Genomic DNA, 24679 nt, shown 5'->3' with positions numbered 1-24679 from the left:
TCAAAGAATTCATTCATCCCACATCCAGCCCCAGTGATGAGAGGAGTCAGAAAGAAGCAGAACTTCAGCTTCAATGGAGAGTCTTCAGGGAGAGACTGGTTATATTGAAGGCATGGAAGGAAGGCCAGCATTCTGAGAGTGAGCATGTAGGGAGAGCGGCTGTTTTTGGGTAGAGCTCTTACAGGTGTTGGAGCTGGGTGAAGGCTGAAGGCACGGTGGCACGTGTATGTGGCGCATGTGTTTTAAGAATCCTATCAAAGGCAAAGGCCTTGGGAAAGTCAGAGGACAAGTCCAAGGTGCAGTGGGAAGATGAGAACACCCAGTTGAAGGAACTGAAAAAGATGGCTCCAGCCACAGAGACTGGCTGGCCTGTAGTGGGACTACCAGATAGTTCTGTCTGGGATATCTACTTACTGTCTCCAGGAGTGAGGGGAGAGTTGGCAATGTTAGAAATCTGATGAATGAGAAGAGAGAAGAGAACAGTAACGAGGTTAGGACAATGGATTTGCTATACTTGGAGTGGCTTGTCAGTATCCAGTGCTTACCAGAGCCATGTGGCCATAGGTCTGAGATGATATCACTCAACATGGTTGTTAATTTGTCTTGCTTGGGTGCAGGTACCAGGTAGGCAGCTTAAGCAAGGTCTTTCCCAGATGAATGTGACTGAGGTCAGGGGGTTAGGATGCCCCTGTGAAGAGCACCAATACTGTTCCATGCACTCTTCCTTTTTTTATGAAGGATGGGTAGAGACAGGGTCTGGAAGTCTGGGTAAGGTGAGTGAAGGGCTGAAGGGAATGATCTGGAAGCTGATGACCTGACAGGTAGGGTGATGGTGGTGATCATCTTCTTTTGTTAGAAGCAGGGCTGGGGCAGAGCTCAGCAGTAGACTACTTGCGTATTCTACTGGAAACCCTGCATTGGGTATCATTTGACTTGAATCCCTACAACTGATATCAATATACAATAAGTGCTCTATATCATGCTATAGGTTAAATGTTGAGATATAGGGATATCTGCAAATATGCAATAAGGTATCTTGGGGATGGGAACCAAGGATAAACATTTGTTACCTAGGCAAGTTAGACTGAAGGGAATGTCACACAATGCTCTTAATGTATCAAACCACCCTCCTCATGAAGCGAGGTGTGGATTCCATCTGTGACTCTGTGTCTGTACTCAAAGTTTTGGACTCTGTATTTTAGATAATGGGTACTTACTTAGTCTGTATATAGCATATAGGGAAATCTGTGCAATTATTTTTATGTCAAGTAAGAAGGATACACTAATCTTAAATAGTTCATGTACATTTTATGCATCAAATTAAAATGTTTATCCCATAAATAAGTGGAAAATTGCAAGTATATTTTACAATACCAATGTTTTAAAGATGAAAGAGAATTCTCTGAGAATGTATACAAAAGGAATTAACTTAAAAGCAAATATTTTTCTCTTATAACTTTTAAAATGAGAAAATACTAAATAAAATAAGTTTTTATTCTACCTCCCTATCACTCAAATCTGTAAGAATATAAGTAAATATTTAATGTCAGAAGATATTATCTGTAGTACTCAGTATAAGTGACCATCGGTAGTATTCTGTGACAGATTAGTGACATCAAGAAAATTTCCAACTCATTTAAAAGCAGCTGAGTTTTATTTAAGGCATAATTGAGTTTGTTTTATTGTTGGAGATGCTTAGGCATCCACTTGGCTTACACAATTCCATTTTCTCCAACTGGGAGCTGTGTTGGATCGAGTCCCATCTTCTTCATGGAGACAGCAATGTCAAACAGGTAGTCATAACACTCACACCTGTAGAGGGAAAGGCAAAAGGCCTGCACATTGTGTCAGGACAGAGCTCTTCTGTCCTGATCACCATGTATCCCAGCATCAGCTCCGTACACTCTTCCTACTTTTTTCTACTTATCTCATACCAAAGGTTTCCTGTTTTGACCCCAACAATTTTCAAACCTGCAAGGGAATCACACTGAATTGGGCAACTACATCATTTACTTCTTAAGAAGTATACTACTCACACAAAGCGACAATGTACATAAAGTACAAATATTACATGCTATGTTTTTTAAATCAAATATTTGTTATTAAGGATCTATCTCCTTTTCCTTTGTAGCAAACTTCACCGAGGCTTCCTAATTCAGAGCTGACCTAATCAGTACTCCTGATGATTCAATAGAGTGAAAACCAGCTCTCCACAAATAACAAGGACAGATTATTGAAGTTGAAACCACTTGACCAACAACACTAAAAGACCCATATTTCATTCTAAATCCTAAATGTATTGAGTTCCTTTCCACATTCTGAGTGTGACTTGTATCAGATATTCTCAGATTTGGTCTTACATGGTTTTTGCTTTCTCCCATGTTTCTCCCCACACGTACACCCCATGACGCCGGACAAGAACCGCACAGGAGTCTGGGTACTCGTTCATGGCATGAGCCATCCTTTCTTTGAGATCCTTCTCTTCAGGAGTGTTCTCAATAATAGGTACCACTAACATATCATCGTATCTGCAAGACAGAACAAGACATTTTCCCCCATTAAAGTATTAATATTCTATTTCTGATTTTTCCTATTAGTAACCAGTCAGATGCTCTTTATCTCTGAATAGCACTCCAATTTCTCCAACTTCAAAACAAGATGTTGCAAGAATTCTGTATATCTTGTATAAACATCTATACCAAAAGATACCTTTGGAATTTGGCAGGCAGCCCTAAGTTTAAATGGCAGAAACTTGTACAGTATACCAGAACCTAACAATGAAATCAAGACCATACAAGTATTTCCTTGAAGCAAAGATAATCGTAACATTTTAAACATGAGATAGGAAATGATACACCTCACACACAGAAGTGTAGAAGGGAAGAGACACAGAACTATATTTAAATAGTAGGAATATTTCCCAACAATATAAAAAGAAACCATCGTATTTCATCTCGGCAGAATACTAAACTGTCTTGATAAGCAAACCAATCAATAGAGGTGTGGTTTGTGGCACCAGGTTAGAAGAAAGATCCTTCAAGCAACAATGATCAAGATTATGATAATCCTTTCAAAATAATCTCAAATCTATTGCATTAGAACTTTCTACTTTTTCCCCTCAGTAAATACATGAGATAAAGTCGGAATACAGTAAGGTTCAAGCAAACAACTTTGCTACAAGTAAAACTAAGTCTATTCTTGAGGTCCCTTGTAACCAGTGACAACTCAGACAAGTGTTTGTTTAATCATGGATTTCTCTCAGGCTGCCTTTTCACCAGCGCACTGAGTAAACTTAATAAGCATGTTCAGAGTGTTATCAGAAATGACCACTTTCAGGCAGGCATAGACGAGGAATCTGTCATGTGATAATAATTTGGGCAACAATTATAGTAGTATAGACTTGCCCATGATTCCATTGTAGTTCAGACAGAAGTAATTATATAATATTCCTAAGTGGAAGGAGTGAGTTGCTGGTCTCACATCTTTCCTGAGACTGCCCAGAAGGGTGGCAGACTTGAATTTTCCCATAGGATACACCACACAGTCAGAAATATTTCCAGGCACAAAATAATTTCAAAGCACAGTGAGATGGGAAAACACATTCAAGCCCATCCCTCACTTCACCAACAGGATATTGATCCTCGCAAGTTAAAGACATTTGAAACAGAGCCACGCAGGTCCCTCTCTATCCTCTGCACGCCAGCAGAGGCGAGGCATGGCACTTCCAGAACGGACTAAGTGGATGCGCTTAGTGCTGACTTGTTTTGCTGGGCTCTGCTGCTGAGGACCGAACCTAGGGCCTTGCAAGTGCTCAGCCCACACTTCACGGCTTTAACTTTTTCCTTTTCTACATAATTTTCATAGTGCCCCAGGATGGCTTTGGGCACACAATAAATAGTCAGGGAAATCAAATCAAATGAATTTCCCAGCACACTGGTTTAAACAAGTCCAACCTGTTCCCTGCAGTCACAGTAAGACACATCACCATATGCTACTTTAGTAACAGGGAGGACTCTCCTCTGAGGGGAGGAAGCCAGGGTCTGGAGGAAATGAAGAAGGGTGAAGGCTCTGTAGATCGCTACCAACCAAAGCATGGCTCAACTTGTACCTGATTCTGGGAACCTGCTTCTCCAAACCACTCAAGACTAAATTTATATATAATGACTACATTTTGTAGACTGGTGAATTTATTTAAACTTACAAAGTCATTGTTTTACAATTTTATGTCAGTTACATCACAAATTTTGAAATATAGTTAAATATTTAATTAAAATGAACAGAAAGCTTTCTTTTTCTCTCTCTCTCCCTCTCTCTCTCTCTCTCCCTCTCTCGCTCTCTCTCTCTTTCTAATAACCAGGAGCATATTTTAGAAATACATTAAGCCAATATGACTCTACTGGTGGTCCCAGTTCAAGTTTCCTGAAGACCAAGTTGGGGTGAGGAGATCTTACTTTCTCAGTGCAGAAAACAGGGGCTGCCCCACCCATTTTGACGGACGCTCCAGAGCAGGCTTTTGTTCAATAGAGCAAACGCTCCATTATTTGTGCTGTTAATAAGTCTCATGGCTGGGGAAGGGAGGAGGAGCCTGTCCCCGAGAACATATGTGGTTGTCTAACGCTCAGTGAGTGTCACTGACCGCAGAGCCCACTGCATCTCATTAGAAGGACAAAAGGACCATGGTCTGACTTATCAAAGAGAAGGAAAAATGCATGCCAAATCACTTAATAAAAAAGTATACCTGTAATAGCCTCCTGAGGTACATTTCCTTATTCCTTTGATCATCTCTTGATGTGTAATTTTAAACTCCTGTCCTGGAAACAGAAGGGTAGCCATCACAGCAGCTTTAGAGTGGGTATGAATCACTGCGCCAGCTCCTGCAGGATGAAGGGTAGATGCTCAGTGGGGAGAACTTACGTCTTTAAGAGAAAATCAACATACATCGCCAGGCGACTCTCTGAATGTTCCTGTGCTTGGTTATGGACTTAACTTTTTCCGCCATAGGAAGTGGTGGTGGGTAAGGCAGTGTCCCAGTTAGTTTCTGCTGCTAAAACATGGTGACCAAAGCCAACAAAAGAGAGCAAAGGCCTTACTTAGCTTTTATGTCCCGGGCCACTGAGGGAAGTCAGGGCAGGAACTCAAGGCAGGAACCTGGAGGTTAGAACTGAAGCAAAGGCCATAGAAGGACGCTGCTGACTGCCTGGCTCTCAAGGCTTGCTTAGCCTGCTTCCTTGTGCAATCCAGGACCACCTGCCCAGAAGAGGCACCACCCACAGTGAGCTGGGCCCTCCCACATCAGTTACTGATCAAGAAGATGTCCCCACAGACCTGCCTACAGGCCAGTCTGATGGTGGCAATTCCTCAACTGAAGTTCCACTTCCCAGATGATTCTAGCTTGTGTCAAGCTGACAAGAACTAACTATCAGGGAAGAGAATAACACTGGACCTTCTGCTCAGTTGATGGGAGAGTGAGATGGGTTGAAATCTTTCAAGTTCTTATACATATTAGATACTCGAGAGCTGTTAACTGAAGTCATAATTACTTTGATTTAGGGAGGCCGACTCTGCAAATGTTCTTTATACCAACTCCTTTCTGCATACCTCTCATGGTATAAGCATTCATGAAAAGAGGAGTGCACTGGCTTTTTTTCAGCTTCTTAGATGCTGGAGGCCCGCTTATGTCCTGCTCATTAATGTCACACACAAACATGTCTTCTGGCTATTTAGAGAGAGAGAAAGAGAAAAGGCTTTCTTAAAAAAAAAAACACACACTTAAAATGTGTCTACTATGTATTTGTATATCATATGCCTTTGCTTAATATTCAAAATAAATGTTTATGTTTGTTTCCCACGTTAGCACAGTTTTATGCTGTGGCCAGAGTGACGGTTCAGTGGGTAAGAGCACTGACAGCCCTTTCAGAGGACCTGGATCTGGTGCTAAGCCCCCGTACTTTTAACTCCAGTCCCAGCAGACCTGATGCCCCCTTCTGGCCTACATGGGAACTGCACACACACAGGGTGCACAGATACACATGCAGGGAAAACGCTGATACACACAAACCAATATAATTAAAAAATAGAGTTTTATGTCATCAAAAACTTTTGAAATTTGAGGGATAAAATCCAATGTAGAAACCATTGGATAATTAATGATGTTGCAGCTATTTCATGGACTTAGGCCTGCTGTTTCACAACTATTTTTCCGAAAATGCATATAAAAAAATCAACATCACAGATGGGTGTCAGAATTTTCTTATCTCCTGAGAAATTCAGTAATGACATTATTCTTCAAGTATTCAGGAATGTGTCAATCCAATGTTTTTTAGTGATGTCCGCATATTGCTGATTTGCAACTTCCAAATGTCAGGGCTCATCACAGACTACAATATAAACTTTCGTTAAGAGAGAAACTCTTCCTTTTTTCTTGTCTTAAATCAATGTTTTATGTATTTGGCTTGATTTGGAGGGTATTATTCTAGTATCAACATAGAATGCCACTTCTTAAAAATGAAACAATCCCATTTAAGTTGGAATAGCTTTGCCACTGAAAATCTGAACCAGTTGGTGTGACCCGAGCCATCAGCAGGCCCAGGTCACGGGTCTGATACAGGAGGATGACACCACATTTCTAACTGCAGCCTGCTACAGTTTTCTGGATGAGATTTTAAATACTTATTTTTGTGTGTTTGCCTGCATGCATATATGTGTATCCTGTGCATTCCTGGTCCCTTGAGAGGTCAGAAGAGTGGCTTTAGATCCCCTGAAAGGAGAGTTATAGGTAGTTGTGAGCCACTGTACAGGTGTTGAGAGGCAAACCCAGGTCTTCTGCAAGAGCAGAGGTTAAGAGCAAGTGCTCTCAAGCTGTAAGGCACTTCTCCAGCCCTGAAGGAGATTTTAAAATACACACTCATTATGCGGAGCATACTGGCCACTTTACAAAAAAATTGTAATTACTTAACAAATATTTAATAGTTACTTAGCAAATGTTTGTTGATTGGTTATTTAAATGATCACAATAGAACCACCCTTCAAAACTAACACAACCTTTTAGAAGCAATTCCGCTTCATGGAACAGCAGTCAAGGAGAGGGAGAGCTTCCGAGAGACCCTTTAGCATACCTGAATGCGTTCCTTTTGCACGCCTGAGGGAGCAATGTAGATTTCATTGCTGGTGACAAAAATATAGAAATTGGTTTTGTTTAGCGAAATTTCTGGTTTTGCACAAATAAAGTGTAGCCTTGCAGTCTAACTTTTAATGTTCTTTATACACCAAGCCACAAATGGCTGCTTGTTGAGGAATGGAGCTGGGGTGCACAGAAAGAGTTCTAAGATACTATGAGACACTAGTAGCCAAAGAAAACTTGTGTTATTTGCTTTTGTCTTTCCTGCGTTCACATATATGTGTTTCTTTTCACACACACACACACACACACACCAAGAATGAGGCGACTAGAGGAAAGATAAATGTGAATATGTAGTATTGAGCACTTTTTGGCATGGATGAACAGAATGTCAGTGTCCCATGCAAAATATAGTAACTCTAAAATTCAATCAGGCAAAGTATGTCTGATTAAGAACATTTCTGCATTGCAAAGAATGAGGTTTAAATTTATTGTTTGAAGTCATGAAGTGCAGAGCCCTCTGCTGGACAGTTTGCTAAATTACAGCATTAACAGTAGGTAACTGTAGAAGAGTTTCCTCTATGACAAGCATGTACATATTGGAAATTATTTGACAGTGAAGCAGTCACAAAAAGTGAAAAATGCAGAGAGGGTATTGAATGTAGTCGAATATGCCAATAATCATAGCACTTAGGAGGCTGAGCCAGGAAGATCATGAGTTCAAGAGTAGCTTGGGATATGCAGTGAGCAAATCTCTGAAATAAACAAAAAGGACAAGAACACACAGACACACAGACATACAGACACAGACACAGACACACACACACACACACACACACACACACACACACACACCAACAACCCATACTGAGAGAGAGAGAGAGAGAGAGAGAGAGAGAGAGATTGAGAGGTGGGGAGAAATATCTTTTGTTATGGGTGTTAGATCTATACCCTGTACCAGTTTCCACAAAGTCCTCTATGGTGCTGTCAAATATGACTTGCAGCATCATTTCCAAACCTCCCATATTCTCTCCGATTACAGAATGGTCCCCTGGCTCACTTATTAGTTTCAGTTGTCAGAGCATGTAAATGAGCTGCCACAAAGATGAAAATCAAGAAGCCTCAATCAACACCCGGGTCTCTAGCTTCTGCCATGGAGACAGAGGTGCACAACGTGCAGGAACCACAGCTCCTAGTGAAGATGGTCTGTACAAAGCTGCTCAAGTGGCTGCTACACAGTACAGACTTGGGGCTGACGGGCACGTGGGTGAGATGAGTAAGTTACACTCTAGACGATAAAGGCCTGAGAGGCGAGCAGAACCCGGGGAGCTTATGCATGCATTAGATTCCTGAAGCAGCTGAGGCACTCAGTCTCTGCTGCCCGAGGCAACAGTGTGGCAGCCCTCCCTCCTGAGCCTCTGGCAAGGGCAGGGACCACACTGCACAGCCCCAGTCATTGGCTCGCCAGCCTTGTGGACACGGAGAAATTCTAGCTGTGCTAAGTCTGATTGTATTGTTGCCTTTGTAAATGGGAATTAATTTAGACTTTGATCAACTCTGACTAATTCTTAGACAAACTAAGTAAATTTTGGACATGTCAATACTAACACAAAAAGAAAAACATTTAAAAACCAACAGCTTTTTCTTTAGGAGATAATGTATTGCTTGGTTTTATGAGCCACAAATAAAACAAGATTTGAGGCTCCCAAGAGTAAGTGTCGGAGTTACTTCTCCATACTCCCTGCTCTCATTCTAAACAAGAGGAGAAAAAAAAAAAACCCAAACCAAACAAACAAACAAAAGCAAGAGCTCATACTACATCTGTGTCCAGGTGTCTATTCTAATTTACCCTCTGCTCATTAAAGATCACTGAAATATTATATCTAGGTAGCTCATCTATAATATGTGTTAATCAAATGCAACAGGCTTAGTGAGGCTGGCACATATTGATGAAAACAGGACATGCTAAATCTAAATGCTACAGACCAAGCTGAAAGGCCACGGCTGCTGAGGGCCATAGACTGACTTTGAGGGTTCCTGTGCCTGTGCTCAGTGCGATCTCTATGTGGATCTCTGTGTGCTCTCTCTCTCTCTCTCTCTCACACACACACACACATCCATCCATACACTAGTTATGTGAGCTGGAGTGGTAGCAGCCAAACCTTGAAAGCTGTCAGTATTTCTACTTTACGTATGGTTCTAGTGCATTACCTACTGTATGTACATGTCTTTTCAACTTTATTTGCACCAAGAGTCAGACACAGACAAAACCATCACCGCAAACACGAAGCTGAGTAATATGGTCGAATAAAGTCATTTAAATATTAGGGATAACATTCAGCACCTTACTAAAAATAGCCATTTTAGTCTGTAAGGCACAAACTTGAAGCCAAACGAAGCCTTAAAATTCTGGCTCTTCCCATTTGTGGCCCCTAGAGGGAGCTCCTTGCCTATTAAAAATAACGAAAAACTACAGATGATGCAACTTTCCTATAAATTGATTGTGGTGCTATAAAAGTGATTACATATTAAGAGATGTGCCAATAAATGGTTTATGTTGGCCGCACACAATCAGGCTGTGGAACAGTAAAGTTCTTCTAGAAGAAGTCCTGTATAGTTTCTTGCTTTAAAAACTTCTCTTGAGGGGCTGGTGAGATGGCTCAGTGGGTAAGAGCACCCGACTGCTCTTCCGAAGGTCAGGAGTTCAAATCTCAGCAACCACATGGTGGCTCACAACCATCTGTAACAAGATCTGACGCCCTCTTCTGGAGTGTCTGAAGACAGCTACAGTGTACTTACATATAATAAATAAATAAATCTTAAAAAAAAAACTTCTCTTGAGTTTGCATTCTATTCTTTTTAACTTTGCTGTATATATTTTTAAAAAGCCAGAAACAAGTATTTTAGCTCAGTTTGGTAGGAGCTCTGTTATATACAAAGCCATTTTCTGCACCAGTAGAGAGAGAGAGAGCATAAAAAGCAGCCTTTAGAAATAAATCATACATCAGGGAAATTAAATTACAGACAGGCACTTGACTTCTTAGATAGGAATGAATTATTCATAGTTTCAGGTATATTGTGCATAAGGAAACCTGAGAGCTTAGGCACAGGGCAACATGGCCGTGCAGGCGATCAGGGAAGACGCTTTATCTGTACTGAGAGAATTCTTATATCCACAGCTGTCTAAGCTGTTGACTAAGTCACATTTTGCTATTTCCCACTGTTGAATTAATATTTCATGAAGGACACTGTAATTTGGAGCAGATGAAATTCCAAAGTCATTATTTTGTGGGAAGGAGTAAAATTCCTTTTGTTTAAGATGTTCTGATTTTATTTTACAACCTATTTCCTATTATAAAATGCAGATTCCTTGACGGATACATACACATACATATATGTACATGTATACACATGCATACCATGTACACATACACTCAGCATATAAATATTTTAGTGATCCAACTTTGCTAAAGAAAAAAGGTGAATTAGAATACAGAATAAAACCCCGCCTCCAGCAACAGGACTCCTACATTTCAGGGGGAAGACATCAACCCACTTCAGCAAGCCCTGGGAGAAGGAGGCTTGCTTCCTCCAGCTTACTCCTCATCTGCTTGACCACAAGACACTCACTGAACTCAGTGAGCAACAGAAAATGAGTCCTTCTGTTTTAAACCCAGTGCCTCAAAGGAGTAGATAGTAGCATTGCTGGGCCTGTTAATCATGATATCTCTGCTCAAAAACAGCACATGGCCTGTTTTGAACTTAGTAAATATGGATTTTTGAACTTAATTAGAATTTAATGATTAATAATTTCTATTTAAGTGACTTTTAAATATTTCTTTGAACTTTTGAAATAAGTCTTCAACTACTTTTCTTACCTGTGATGTTCCAGAGAGGACCAAATTATCCCAGTTAACAACTGGGAATTTATTGTGCTTGTTGCTTCTGCTCCTTGGCTCCACCAGGCTATGCAGACATCCACCGATCATTTAGAAAGTATCCGGCTTCAGTCCCGCACTAAACTGACTATCAGCTGGGTCTGGACACAGCCCTGAGGCCTGCTAAAATAAGAACTCCCACAGCTGCGATCAGCCAGGAACTTACCCATGCTTCAAGCTGATTCCCCCTCCAGTGCCGGTGACCCAGCCCAGATGGTAAAACTGTTTGCAAAGTTCTGGGATCAGGAATCGGGGGTGCTCCTTGTCCTGAAAGAGAAGATGATGATTTGCAAATGACTCTTAAAGTTGTGCACTCCAGCTGGCACTTCCTTAATCGTTAGAAATGGATTTACTTAATTGGCAGTCTGGGATTGGTCAGTACAGGGGTCCCAACTCTATGGAACTGGCTGTAAAAACAAGGCAGGGAAATGCCAGGGGTCTATGACACAGCGTCAACAGAAAGGCAGTGGAACCCAGTACTAAAAACAAACAAACAAACAAACCCCACACTTTGGGCTACACAGCTAAGTGCTTCACAGAACACCCTGCTAGAACACCATACATGACACTTCACTATCAATACATGTTCAACACAGTCTGTGTTGGGGCAGTTTCAATTTTATCTTTAAAATGTTGTTTTCCAAAGTGATTTAAATATCTTCTTATTCAATTATAATAGTGACTATGACAAACCATTAAAGTCAAGCAAATAACAATCAATAAACAAATCCTACTCAGAAGCACTTATGATCCTTTTCTACGAAGGCATTTTACGGAACCGTGTGAATAAAGGCCAGAAGGAACATCAACCCTTACTTATGTTTAGCTGCAATAACTCCCAGTTTTCCCTGCTTTTCTCTTAACAGTTTAAACTATCTAAAGCAAGCAGAGAAGAACAACGAGCTCCATTTTGGCAGTACGATATGTAGCCTTAGCTGGAAAGCAGATAATAACTGCCTAGTCAGTCATGTTCACAAATATTTCAAAAGAGGTGGCAGAAGTGGAAAGTGAACTTCGCAGGACTCCTCAGGGAAATGTCTTGGGGGCAGGGCACTCCAAAGCTGACGTTCACTTCAAGCCACCTGCAAAAAGTTCTGGGCTCTCTGGGCTTCACTCTGATAGCTGGACCAGCATCAGAACTCTGAGATAAACTCCAGACTTGTACCACACAGAAAACCTCCAAATAAACTCAAGACTCGGTGGGCTGCAGTCTCAGCAAACAAGAAACCCTTGCTACGGAGAAAAGCACAGGAAATAACTGACTATGGACGGCGGCCCTGGGTAAAGGGGAAAACCATTCCCGAGTCCAGAGGAAAACCATTATTTCAACAGACTGGGCAGCTAAAATTGTGTTTCCCAATATTTATTTACTTGTCATTCTCTGGTTTATTCTCTCTCTCTCTCTCTCTCTCTCTCTCCCATCCTCTCTCTTCTTTCCTCTGTGTTTGAGTATGCATGTATGTATGTATGCATGCATGCATATAGATAAATACTTTTGGTGGTATGAATGATAATTTGATGAAGTAGCCTTCAAAATAAAAAATTCAGAGTATGAGAAAAAGTCAGGCTTTTGTAAAAATCAGCACAGGTTTAGGAGTTAGCAAAGAAGGTCAAACTACACAATATCTAATTCACCATTTACACGATGCTGAGTGTGCTGGCTAGTTTTACATCAACTTGACACAGGCTAGAGTCATCTTGGAAGAGGGAACCTCAAATGAGAAATTGACCCCACCTGTCGCCTGTGAATAATCACGCCTGTGGTGCATTTTCTTGATTGATGATTGATGTGGGCCCAGCTCACCTTGGGCGGTGCTGGCCCTGGGCTGGCGGTTCTGGGTTATATAAGCCACAAGGAGAAAAGCAGTAAGCAGCACTCCCCCATAGCCTCTGCTTCAGATCCTGCCTCCAGCTGGCTTCTTGCCTTGTACTCCCGCCCTGACTTCTCTGGATGATGGACTATAAGTTGTAGGCTGAAATTAACCCTTTCCTCCCCGTGGTGCTTTGCTCAGTGTTCTATCACAGCAACAGAAATCTTAACTAAGACACTGAGCCCCACTTTTACTCAACCATGAAATAAGCACACTTTGAGGAATAAAGTGAGATGAAATGAAGATAAAACACACAGCACAAAGCTAAAGAGATGGCTCGGCAGCTAAGAGCATGTCCTGTTCTCGGGAGAACCAGAGTTCAGTTCCCACCACTCACATCAAGTGATTCACTATCTATAGCTCCATCTCCAGGCTGAACTGAAGCCTCTGGTCTTCTTAGGCACCTGCATGTGCACATATCTATCTACCAACACACACACACACACACACACACACACACACACACACAAACACACACAGAGACACAGAGAGATACACACACAATATAACATAAAAGTTGGGGCTGGAGAGATGGTTCAGAGGTTAAGGTCCGTACTGTCTTGCAGAAGCTTGGAGTTCAGTTCCTAGCACCCATGTCAGTCAGCTCACAATCAATGTTACTCCAGCTCCAGAGGAGCCAACATCTCTGCCGGGGAGTCCTTGGGCATTTACACTCATGTGCATATATCACACAAAGTTGAGCACATATATACATATTTAAAAATAAAATTTAAAAGTCTCTACAGTAAAAGCACTCCACAGAAAACCATGTGACATAATATGAACTTCCTTACACTTTAAAGAGTTAAAGTTCTTGAACACAAATTAATTACTTAAAAGTTAATAATAAAATGGATTTCTTTACTCTTCTCAAGGAATCTAGCCAAAAAAATTCTATGCCCCATATAATTTGCTATTTCCTTTTTGGGGAACATAAATGATATTTTAATTACATATTAAATACAACTAATGGGGAGACTCCTGCAGTGTTCCAATCATTAAGACCAAATTTGCGCAACAAATTGCAAACATTACCGAAAATGGTCTATTATTATAGATCCCCCTCTCCTTTTGTCTTTCCCCAGTATTGAGGTATTAGAGCCATTAGCCAGCTCCCTGCTACAGCACACCAATGGCGGGCAGTGCTGCTATTGTCCTCCTCAGCCACTCAGATCAGGAAGATACCATTACAGGGAAGTAACGGAGCCCTGGCAGCCACACATCTGCTGACTTTCAGGTGCAGCCATTTAACCTGTGCGGCCCAAGAGTGTGAACGTGGAAATGTTACCTTTGGAACGGACAGAAAGGGAGAGCTTACTGTCTATTGCACCCCTGGATGCCAATGGTGCCTTTCAGCTGTTGTTAGAGTTGGCTCTCAGTGAGCGTAACACCTATATAGCATGAAGCTAAAGAATCACAATGAATAGAAGAGACGCTATGGTATGGCAGAAACAGACGCAGTGACATTCAGAATATATTAGACATGAAAGTGTGAATAGCTTTCATCCCACTTTGAAGACATTTCACTTTTGTGCCACAGAAATGCGTACTTATGCCTAACAGTAGCTCCATTTATTTCCATGTCTTCCTTTCTTTCACCTTAAAACACCAGCACACATCTGGACCTCGGCTTTCCTCTGGGAGGACTCTGGCATAAACATAAAACAAACTTTCAGGTGAGGGTGACATTCGGTAGTAAAGCATATGTTTATTAGCATAAGCAAGAGTCCAAATTTGATCCAAAGAGAAAGTGTTGAAGTTATTTAATGTAGCCATTAATACGGAAAGCAGTAAAGGTGTGTTAGAATTTTTTCAAAACAGAATTCAACACACTTGGGCATGAATAATTAATTTTCAAATAAAGCCAAATTGGACAAAATCAAAAGAGCACATAGAACCTGCAGTATACACACCTTTCTGGTGCTGTGACTATTCCACAATCTGCATAGCTGTGAACCTGCCTACCTACAACTCTAAGCCCCCATCAGGGAGCTTGCTTGCCTCAGTCTTTCACGACTTTCCCGGAGACTGGATCCAGGAAGCGAGAAGGTCCAGCATGCGCAGCTTCGCTTCCCTTCTGCCTGCGGTTTCACCTGTGCTTTGCTGGATTCTGTGCAAAGGCACCTTCTCTCAAAAGCGCTTTCAGGGTTTGCACCACCCTGGGAGGCTTCTTTCCATCCCTCCAACACTGACAGGAGGTCAGAGCAGAGCCTGCTCTCAGCTTTGTTCTTACTGGCAGGTCAGGGATACTTTCTGGGTTGGTTTTCTTATATGGATCAGCGATTCCCAGACTCCCGAATTTCAACCTCAGTTTTCTTTCTTTTATCACCAGGGGCGAGGGCACAGATGCAGAGGTCAGAGGAGCACTTTGTGGAGTCAGTGCTCTCAGTCCACTTCTGGAGGGCTCCAGAGAACGACCTCCAGTCAGCAGGCTTATGCAGCAAAGGCTTTGCCCGCTCCTCAGCTCACGGGCCCATGGGTAGTTTTCGTAATTTTAGGGAATGATCTGTAGTTGCCAAGTAATGACACTAATTCTATTTTAACTATCTACTATCATCACTGTCTTCATTAAAGTGTGGGTTTTAAACATAAAAAATGGTAATGAAAATAATGTCAGTATAAACGGTAATCTTTTAACTTCCATGCCATTAATTTGGGGAAATTTACATTTTCATTGCTCTCTCTTTATAATTCCAATAAAAGTGTCCCCAGGACTGACATTTGGAGGTAGAAGGTATGCTTTTCCTGTTTGATGTCCTTACTTGCATTTTCTTCTTCTCCAATTCATCTTCCATTCTACCGTAAGTACTAAGCTAACACAGTACTTTGAACATTGAGCTTGGATCCACAAATCGACAAATGTCCAAATACCACTTCCTTCATCTATTATGTCCCTCTAGGTCTTAATTTACTTTTCAAGGATTTTTTCACTATTGGTTTATATAAACCCCTCAGTTCCAGTCAGACTCTGTATGGAATCAATGACAAGACGGTTCTCAGGAATCCCTGCATCTTGATGGTGCTGGGGATGGACCATGTGCCAACAGACTCCAGCAGAAGTGGCTCCTCTATCACTTATTGCAGACGAGGTCATAAGGTGTGCAGTTTCAACATTGGGTCTTGGAAGCCCCCCCCTGCCCTCTCTGAGATCGCTTGTTCTTTTCTGAGCCAAGCCATGCAGAAGGCCACCATGGCATGAGAAGTCATATGGGTGACCCTCCTGATGCAGCCTGTCCTTGAGGTGACAATTGCTTTGGCAACAGCCTGAGTGTTGCCTCATGAGCCCCTGAGCCATAACTCAGCTCAGCTGCTCTGAGCTTCCTAATCCTCACATCTATGGGACGGGCAGTGCTGTTTTCAGCTGCTAAGTTATGGGGTGATTTGCTGTGTATCAGTAAGTAACTAAGTTATGCCTTTCTTCCAGGCAAGAAGATAGTCAAACCCTGCTGGTCAGCTTTTACTCCAGCAAGCTGTGGCCACCCTCCCTCCAGTTCTATGTGACAGCATTTGCTCTTTGCACTTGTCTCCTGGCATTTATCATATGCTTCACTCAGTCACTCAACAAACCGTGAGTTTTGTTAGGCCCCGGGGGGAGAAATATCAGTGCGACACGACCCACTCTGAGGAGCTTGCTGTAGTAAAGATCGTCACAGTTATAGGATGGTAGTGTATAGCAGAAAATGGTTGGGAGTCACAGAAGAAGAAGCTGTAGATTGGGACGGAAGGATGCTTGAACTCCTGAAGGGTGGAGCCAGTGCGCTGTGCAGGTGGAGAGGAAGGTTCAGAAAATGGGATTGTTTACAGATCAGGTTCTGTGCGTGAAGGCAGAGAAGCAGGATATATTTTTAACTTTGGAAGTTTCCATGCCTTCTGAGGATGAACTAACCAGGACGAAATGAGGCTGATGAGCAGAGTTGTAGAGTCCCCAGTAGCATTCTGCTCCTCAGCAGATGCACAAGGAAGGTGGACAGCAGAGCTTTCGCTGGCTGAGGGCTGCGTTAGGAAAGGGTGAAAGTGAGCCTTAACTACTTCAAGTAACATGTTAAAGAACTGTTTTATTTGTGTGTGTGTGTGTATGTATGTGTGTGGGCATGACACCTGTGTGCTCGATCAGAGGACAACTTGAGGGAGTTAGTTTTGTCTTACCATGTGGGTCCTGGGGACAGAACACAGGCTGCCAGGCTTGGCAGTAAGCAATTTTCCCTGCTGAGCCCTCTCACTGCGCCCCCTAAGTAACAAATGCTTTCAAGAATTGTATTTGGAAGCCAGACCAAAGTGGGTTTCACTCGCTTCATTTAGAAGTAGATGAAATTTGCGGGCATAAAATTCTAAAGACTCTTTCAGTAATGTCGTTATGGCAGTGAGTCCTAGATAAGGAAACAGATGGAAAAATTGTCTAGTAGAAACAATCTCCTATTGCATGTAGTAGTAGTAGTCATCTTTCTGACACTATAACAAAATACCTGAGATAATTAACATAAGGCAAGGTTTGCTTGGGCTTACATACAGTTTTATAGGTCCCAGCCCACGATCAGGTGGGTCTCTTAGTTTTAAGCCTTTGGTGGGGTGCAGAGTGTTAATGGTAAAGGGGACATGGTGGCACCCATGGCTCACCTAATGGCCACGAAGCAAAAGATAAAGAAGGTACATAGGGTGTTCCCTGCCTTCTGGGGTCACATGCCCGATGACATAAGACTCTCTCGATTGTCCCCATCGTGTACAGGAGCTTCTACTTCCAAATGGTACGAAAACTGGGTGAAAAGCCTTTATCATATAGGACTTTGCGGATACTCATATCCAAATGATAGCCTATGCTATGAGGCAGACTTAGAAGACAAGAAGAGATGGAAGACATAGGAGAGCTACAGCCTAATAAATAGGTTCTCTTCTGCTAGGAAACAGAAACTGAGATCAGGAAAACAGAAAGGTAATAGCCTAAACAAGAGGAAGAACAAAGTATGTATGCATGTCTGAATGCCAGTAAGTATGATCTATCAACAACAGGAATTGCCAAGTGCTTGTTGTGGGTCAGGCACTACTGTTAAAGCTGTATGGACAACTTTACCTTATACCAGCCCTATCATACCAAAAGATTAACTTGTCTACCTGATAACTGACAGCAGGGCCAGGATTTGAACCCAGGCAATACGGCTATAAACCCCTACTCTTTTACTTTGAAATTATACTGTAGATGGAAAGAGTATTGAAGCTGCCTCTGCCTCCAGGTCCTAGTTGCTGGCAGATGCCCTGCAGTGACTGCTATAGTGAAATGACAAGCAGGCTGCTGTGATTCTATAGTCATAAAGGCACAAATGTTTTCCCTTTCCTCAGTCCAGGGACCCAGAGGCAAACTGACTACAAACACCTACGACTCATGAACTACATGGGCCTCCTATCTGTGTTTCTCAGAAACCTGCAAGAGGGGGAAGAATCCTGCTGTGTCTTCTGGAACTTACCTTTGTTCAAAATCCTTGCTGTGCTCTGTGTGTTGTTAATAACTTAATACTAATCTCTAACACATAGGGCAAACTGAGTCAGACCGAACCAAATCGAACTTTCGTCACTATAAATAGAACGCCATGATACATGAGGCAAAATTAAAAAAAATCAAAAGCCAGCAAACAAGCAAGCCTTCCCGGGTTTTCCCCCAAGGCATGGTTTTCTAAGGAACAAGAGACATGTTCTTGTAAGTTATACAATACCATATACCATATACCATATACCATATACCATATACCATAGCGCTCTGCTCAATAAACACTGGGTGCACTAAGACCGTATTTCTTACATTAAGAAAAGGCTAATATCAAACGGTTCAAACTGATATCTTGTGGACTGTGCTGGGTTGTTTTGTTCACTGTTGGGGAAGCCTTCCAATCAGGTAACACATAGTTAAGTCTTAAAGGATACATATACGTTAACAAAAAAAAAAAAAGTAGTAAGGGGTTCACGTTGGCTAGTTTTATGTCAACTGGGCACAAGCTGTGGTCATCTGAGAGGCAGAAACTTCGGTTGAAAAAAAATGCCTCCATGAGATGGGCTGAAGGCATGCCTATAGAGGAGTTTCACAGTGATTGATGAGGGAGGACTCTGCTCGTTGTAAGTGGTGCCACCCTGAACTGGTGGTCCTGAGTTCAGGCTGAGCAAGCCAGAGGGAGCAAGCCAGTAAGCAGCACCCCTCTATGCATCTGTATCAGTTCCTGCCTCCAGGTTCCTGCTCGCCTGTACTCCTGTCCGGACTTCCTTCTATGATGAGCAGTGAAGTAGAAGTAGAAGCAACATAAACCCTTTCCTCCCCAAGTTGCTTTCTTTGGTCATGGTGTTTCACCACAGCAATAGTGACCCCCCACCCCCCAACACAGACCAAAGTCGTTTATTTGATCTGCACAACACTTAGAACTCAAGCCAACATTTTTGAATCAGGAAATTTCACACAGAATATGACTTTCTAAGTGTCCCTCAAAAAAGCAGAATTTGACACTGCGTCTATACCTCCAAACAGCAAGAAGAGGCTAGAGACATGTAATGAGATCTCTAGTTGAGGTATATGGTGGTCCTAGAGTTTTCTTTGTGGTTTCCTCAAAATATGGGCCAATCTAAAATGCTAGGTATTCAAAAGTCTTTGACAAATCACCATCTGAAACCACCCACTTCTCCTTCTATACTTGAAAAACATCTTCAGCTTCTTTTTTGTATGTGGCTATTTTCTGTCTTGATAAATTCAATCACAGCTCTTGAATCACAGGTTATTTTGCTGATCTGGCACAACACTTAGTATGAAAAAAAAATCTGTATTTCTATGATGACCGTCACCAAGATTTACTAATAAGGGATGACAAACATGTCTGCTATCAATGCACCTTGATTCTGATACATTGCTTCTACTTTCCTCGTTCTCCATATATAGGGATGGCCACCAGGGACCTGTGTCCTATATGCAAAATCTCCCTTTCAGTCGTGCCTAATTTCAAGGTTTATAAAGAATTTGTGAAAAGCCACTTATTCCAAGACAATAATAGTTCAGATGCTCTGCATTAAATATTTCCTGTTTTATTTTAAATTGAGACCCCTTGGCTAGACGAAAGGTTAGTAAAGATATAATTTTGTGGACTTCCCCTGAGTCTTCTGCAGGGCTTATCAGTTAGTATCGAAGCTGTTTATTCTTCTAGTTCGCTAGTTCACCATTTTCTTAGCACTAGAAGGCATTTCATAAGCCTGCGTCCTGTTTAACTGAAAGAAAACCCATGTTGCCCCAGGGCCCATTTTCCTTAAAGAAGAATCATTTCCAAGAGCTCCCACCTCATAACGTCAAGTAAGATAGGCAAGGACAACTGCCCAAAAGAGTGCCCTTTGGGGTGCCTGACAATTCCGGTAGAGCAGTCCTACTAGCACAGAGGGGCCTCTGACTTTCGCGGACTGGGTTAGGAATTAGCCGCCTAGAGCTCCTGGCCGAAGCCCCACCCCGCGGCCCGTGACCCCACCTCGCCTGCTGTAGACCGCCGTCCTTACCTGCGCGCCACACGGCCGCGAGCAACAGTCTCCTTGAGCTTGACAGCCAGACATGGTTCTGACTCTGCTCCGTTATCTGTCCCGCGCTCGTTCCAAGTCTGAGCGGCCGGCAGAACGCTATTAGGCGACAGAGCGGGCAGCCTGGGGGCGGAGCAAGAGTGAGAGGCGGAGTCTGAGGGGGACCTCGTCCCTTTGGAGAATCTGCGGCGGCGCAAACCGGCCGGTGGGCGTGCCCGTGAAGGTTGGAGGCGGTGTTAGAAGGACTAGTCCTCCAGTCCAAGGCGGGGAGCGTGCGCTGTGGGCGGGGCCAGCCCATGCAAGGCGGGGCCTGGACGGGCCTTGAGGCCGCCAATCTAGTTGACTTGCGAGCTTTCCCGGAGAAAGCCGGGAAGATGGCGGCCTCCTGGAGGCTTCACTGTAACCAGCCGCTGCTTCGGTACCTTCTGGGATTTAGCAGCCGTCGAAGCCTGGGACTGGCTCAGGGTGCTGCTGCTTGGCCTGTCGACCGTGGAGCAAGTTGGAGGTGGTTTCACAGTACTCAGCTGCTGCAGGGTGAGTGGCTTGCGCTCGCTCCACTTCTCTCTTTAGCTGAGCAATGGGGCCTGGGTCAGGGGCTTTCTTGATTGGGGACACGGTTTGTGAGGTTAAGTGCGGACTCTTCCTGTTCCTTTCAACCTCCCCCAGAAACGGGCCTGCTGACTTAGCCTATGGCATGCGGCAAAAGAACTGTCTTCAGACTTGGGAGAGCATGGTTCCGTCCTTGGCCTGCCTTCAGGGCTACATGGCTTCTCTGTGACCTTGCTTTAGAATTTGAGAAATTTCGATGTCACCTAGGGAGGGTCTGTTTTAAATCCCTCTATTTTAGACCCTTATCAATCACATGTCAAATTTCTTTAATTTTACCATTCCTCTCTAATGTAATATAGCTGCCCATACATTCAAAGCCACTATTACCCATACTGATTCATTCAAAGGACCTGTCCCTATTGGAAAACTTTAAATCTTACTGCACTTAATGTATGCAGCATACAAGACTTAACTTAGAAAATACAGAATCACAGACATTGCTAGAATGTTTCAAGTAAAATATGTGGCATGAAATTCATACAGCCTATTACATAAAATTGTTCTTAAGCAGTGATATTGAACTCGGAGATATACCCACTGTCCTTCCGTTATTTAACATACAGCATATAAAATGGCAGACCTGGCATTATTCTTCCTTACGTGTATGAATATGGGCTGGGGGTTAGGATGGGGGCACAGAAAACAGTTTTAGAAACCATTAGACATTTAAGTAATCATTCTTACCACCACCTGGTACAGTAGGCCTAGCCCACACTTTCTGAGCTGTCTGAGGCCACAAAACAAAACAAAAAAAAAGAAAAAGAAAAACAATAAAATCCGTGTGCTGAGATTTCTAAAGAGGGGCTAATAGGGACAATTTACCTAAGTCATTTTTGGAGTAATGTTTAATAAATACTTCCTGGATATTGTCTTTAACTGTATAGTATATAATATTTTCTCTGCCTGGTCCTCATTTGTTAAAACTGAACTTGCCTACACTTAGCAGAAACTCTGACTCAGGAATCTGCACCTTATACTGTTGTGAGTTTAATGGAGCACACTTTTGAGACTCCCTGCCTCAAAACATCGAGGAATATGAAAGCTTAGATTGGGAAAAATACCTGTGAAATGGCCTATCCTTGCTTGTGAGGTCTTTTTGAGAGTGTGAATTTCCTAAACTCTGTTTAAAAAGGAAAGAGTGTGTGTTCTTAGACACAAAAAATGAGTAGTTTCCAAGATTTTTCTTAGAGTCAGCTGCTTCTGCCTTTAGAAATTCACATGGATAGTTTTCATCTGCTAAGTCTTGGCATTTTACCTGGACTTATCCTCTACCTCCGGGTAGATACCTTGAACACCTTGTCTGTCGGCATCATTTGTAGGAAGATGGTGCTGAATCCCAAGGCAAACTGAGTAGTTTTATTATCACTACCCACTATCCACTTAAAGTACACATTCATTGTCTTAAAGCTTTTGGGGTCAGAAGTATAAAATGAATCTCACTAGGCTAAAGTCAAGGCGTCTAGCCAGGATTGTCTTCTTTGGAGGTTCTAGTAGGCAATCTGTTTCCTTGTTTTGTTTTGTTTTAGTTTGTTTGTTTGTTTGTTTGTTTTTGCTTTTTTTTTTCCATCCAAAGCCTTCTCAGATTTGTGGGCTCTTAGTTCCTGTCTCTCCTCCAGCTCAGTAACAGCGAGTCTAGTATTGAGCACACTTGTATCTCTCCACACTTCCTCCTACCTCGCTTCCATCGAGAGGATGAAGTCTTGTTGCTATGTTGGGCCCAGCAGGATAATGGATTTTTCCCCATCTCAGGATCAGTTGATAACAACCTCCATCCACGTTCATCTTAATTCTGTCTTGTTCTGTGAGATAGCATATTTGTAGATTTCGGACATTATGACAGAGACCTCCAATAGAGGCATTATGCTACATGTGGAGCCCGAATCTTTCTACCAACTCTTACCAATACGATTTTGTTAAGCTACTTGAATACATTAATTATTTTAGAAAACATGAACTTAGAGGGTTGGCTTTCTTTTTTTTTTTTTTTTTTTCATCCTCGTACTTTAATAAAACTAAGCTGGTTTTTGTATCATCAGAGACTGAATTAGGTGCATTTAGTGAACCCACTTCTCTTTCACATACTTATGTAGGATTTTAAAATCTGTAAATTTGGAAGTACTCTTGTTTTGTTTTCCCTAAAGGGGATTTGTTGGCTGCCTTTGGGAGTTATGGCATGGGCTGTGTGCTTAACACTTCTTAGAATTTTTTATTGAGTTCTAACGATCTAAAACTTCGGTATTATTGCTGTTTATTTGTGTAAAACTACAAAAGTTCAGAAAAGTGAAGCCTTGCAGCTGTGTTTTAAGTGCACTAATCAGTGCTCTGTGTATTTATGCTTAACAAATCCCTTCTTTCAGTTTTTCAACTGAAATGTTTATTGAGAAAGCAGTGTTACTTATCTCTTGCCTGATTTCGTAAAGGAACAAATGTCTATCAGAGAGTGGGCACGTGACAGCCTACTTACAAAGTGTGATCTCCTGACCAAAACACATTCTCAGAATTCTGTCACATGGCCCATTCAGATATACAGTCATATTTAATTCTGTATATGCAATCCTGAATTATTTGACATCTTTTTTTTTTTACAGTATTTATAGACTACTTGTGAGAGATTAACAGTGAAGACAGGTTTTCAGTGGTATATGCAGTGTACCCTAGGAAGTAAGTCCATGATGAGGCAAGATGTGTGCAGAGGAAAAAGTGGCAGTCCTCCAGCCTGAAGGCACAGCAGGGACTCCAGAAGCCACAGTGTTAATCACAGAATGACACAGCATTGGAATTCTCTGTTGTTATGCTTTTAGAAAAGACAAGATTTGGATTATATTTTTTTTTTTTACTATTCTTTTATTTGGGTAGGGATAGGAGTGCCACAGCATGTATTGAAGGTCAGAGGACAACTTGTGGGATTCAGTTCTCTCCTTCCATCATTGGGTTCCAGGGACTGAACTCAGGCCACCATTCTTGGCTGAAAGCTCTTTTACTTGTCAAGCCACTTCGTGAGCCAGAGACTTGGATTTTACTAAGGTATTAAGCATTACCCCAGGCGTCAAGGTGGAACGTTGCTTGTGTTTTGCAATCACTTCTACTCATTCTTTTCATACACTCCTGGAATTTGAATATGTTCTCCGAAAACTTATATGTTGGCAACTAAACACCCAAATCCACTTGATAATGGTAGAGTAGAAGGTTAGAATTAGGTGAAACCAGAAGAGTAGTGCCCCATGATAGATAGCATTAATGTCTTAAAAAGAGGAAGTCAAACCAAACCAAGCTAGCATACTTGGTCACTGCTGTACCAAATCCCCTTGCGTTGTATTGGGCAGAACTGATTCATGAACCAGTTACTGACTCTGTAATAATTGAATTTGTTTTGATTAAAAAGTCACCAACTTTGAGCCCCTTGTTCATTAAAAACATACAAATGAGCCTTGGTGGGGGTGTGTACAAATGATTATGAGTCAGAAAGTATTGGGTTAGAACAGTGTTGTCTGGGCCCAAGGGTAACACTGCACTCATGAAGTCATAGCCCTGAAGTTACCTATCTAGGATCTGTACAAGGTCAAGCCAGTCAGCATTCCAGCATGGGAGTGGGGGGGGGGGGGTCACTAAGTTACTAC

General features: G+C 42.2%; 2 protein-coding genes across 4 annotated transcripts in view; one reads left to right on the top strand and one right to left on the bottom strand.

Moving 5' to 3' along the window:
- Nucleotides 1-1627: 1627 nt before the first annotated feature.
- On the bottom strand, nt 1628-20602 carry Apip (APAF1 interacting protein). Of its 3 annotated transcripts, none has more exons than NM_019735.4 (7): nt 20436-20602; nt 11222-11322; nt 7116-7164; nt 5599-5716; nt 4739-4874; nt 2361-2528; nt 1628-1812 (listed from the first exon to the last, which is right to left on the bottom strand). In NM_019735.4, exons 1-7 carry the CDS (start codon nt 20487-20489, stop codon nt 1713-1715), a joined length of 726 nt encoding a protein of 241 aa, NP_062709.3. In that variant the 5' UTR covers nt 20490-20602; the 3' UTR covers nt 1628-1712. The 3 variants fall into 3 exon arrangements, with proteins under 3 accessions (NP_062709.3, NP_001342402.1, NP_001342403.1); NM_001355473.1 differs by having other exon boundaries at nt 2400-2528; NM_001355474.1 differs by lacking the exon at nt 7116-7164.
- Nucleotides 20603-20763: 161 nt separating this feature from the next.
- Nucleotides 20764-24679, top strand: part of Pdhx (pyruvate dehydrogenase complex, component X) — a 52459-nt gene continuing 48543 nt past the window's right edge. The window contains exon 1 of the mRNA NM_175094.5: nt 20764-20987. Coding sequence (NP_780303.1) covers nt 20828-20987 — 160 coding nt within the window. The 5' untranslated portion in view covers nt 20764-20827. The remainder of the gene's footprint in view (nt 20988-24679) is intronic.

This window comes from Mus musculus, chromosome 2 (genome assembly GCF_000001635.26).
Source record: "Mus musculus strain C57BL/6J chromosome 2, GRCm38.p6 C57BL/6J".
Classification (NCBI taxonomy): Eukaryota; Metazoa; Chordata; class Mammalia; order Rodentia; family Muridae; genus Mus; species Mus musculus.
This window is presented reverse-complemented; position numbering and strand designations above follow the sequence as displayed.

Coding starts and splice junctions, on each gene's coding strand:
- Apip (NM_019735.4), bottom strand. CDS start 20,489: ATGTCTGGCTGTCAAGCTCAAGGAGACTGTTGCTCGCGGCCGTGTGGC. Junction 7,165..11,221: donor GGAATCAGCTTGAAGCATGG/GTAAGTTCCTGG, acceptor TTTTGTCACCAG/CAATGAAATCTACATTGCTC. Junction 5,717..7,115: donor TGCAAAAGGAACGCATTCAG/GTATGCTAAAGG, acceptor CTCTCTAAATAG/CCAGAAGACATGTTTGTGTG.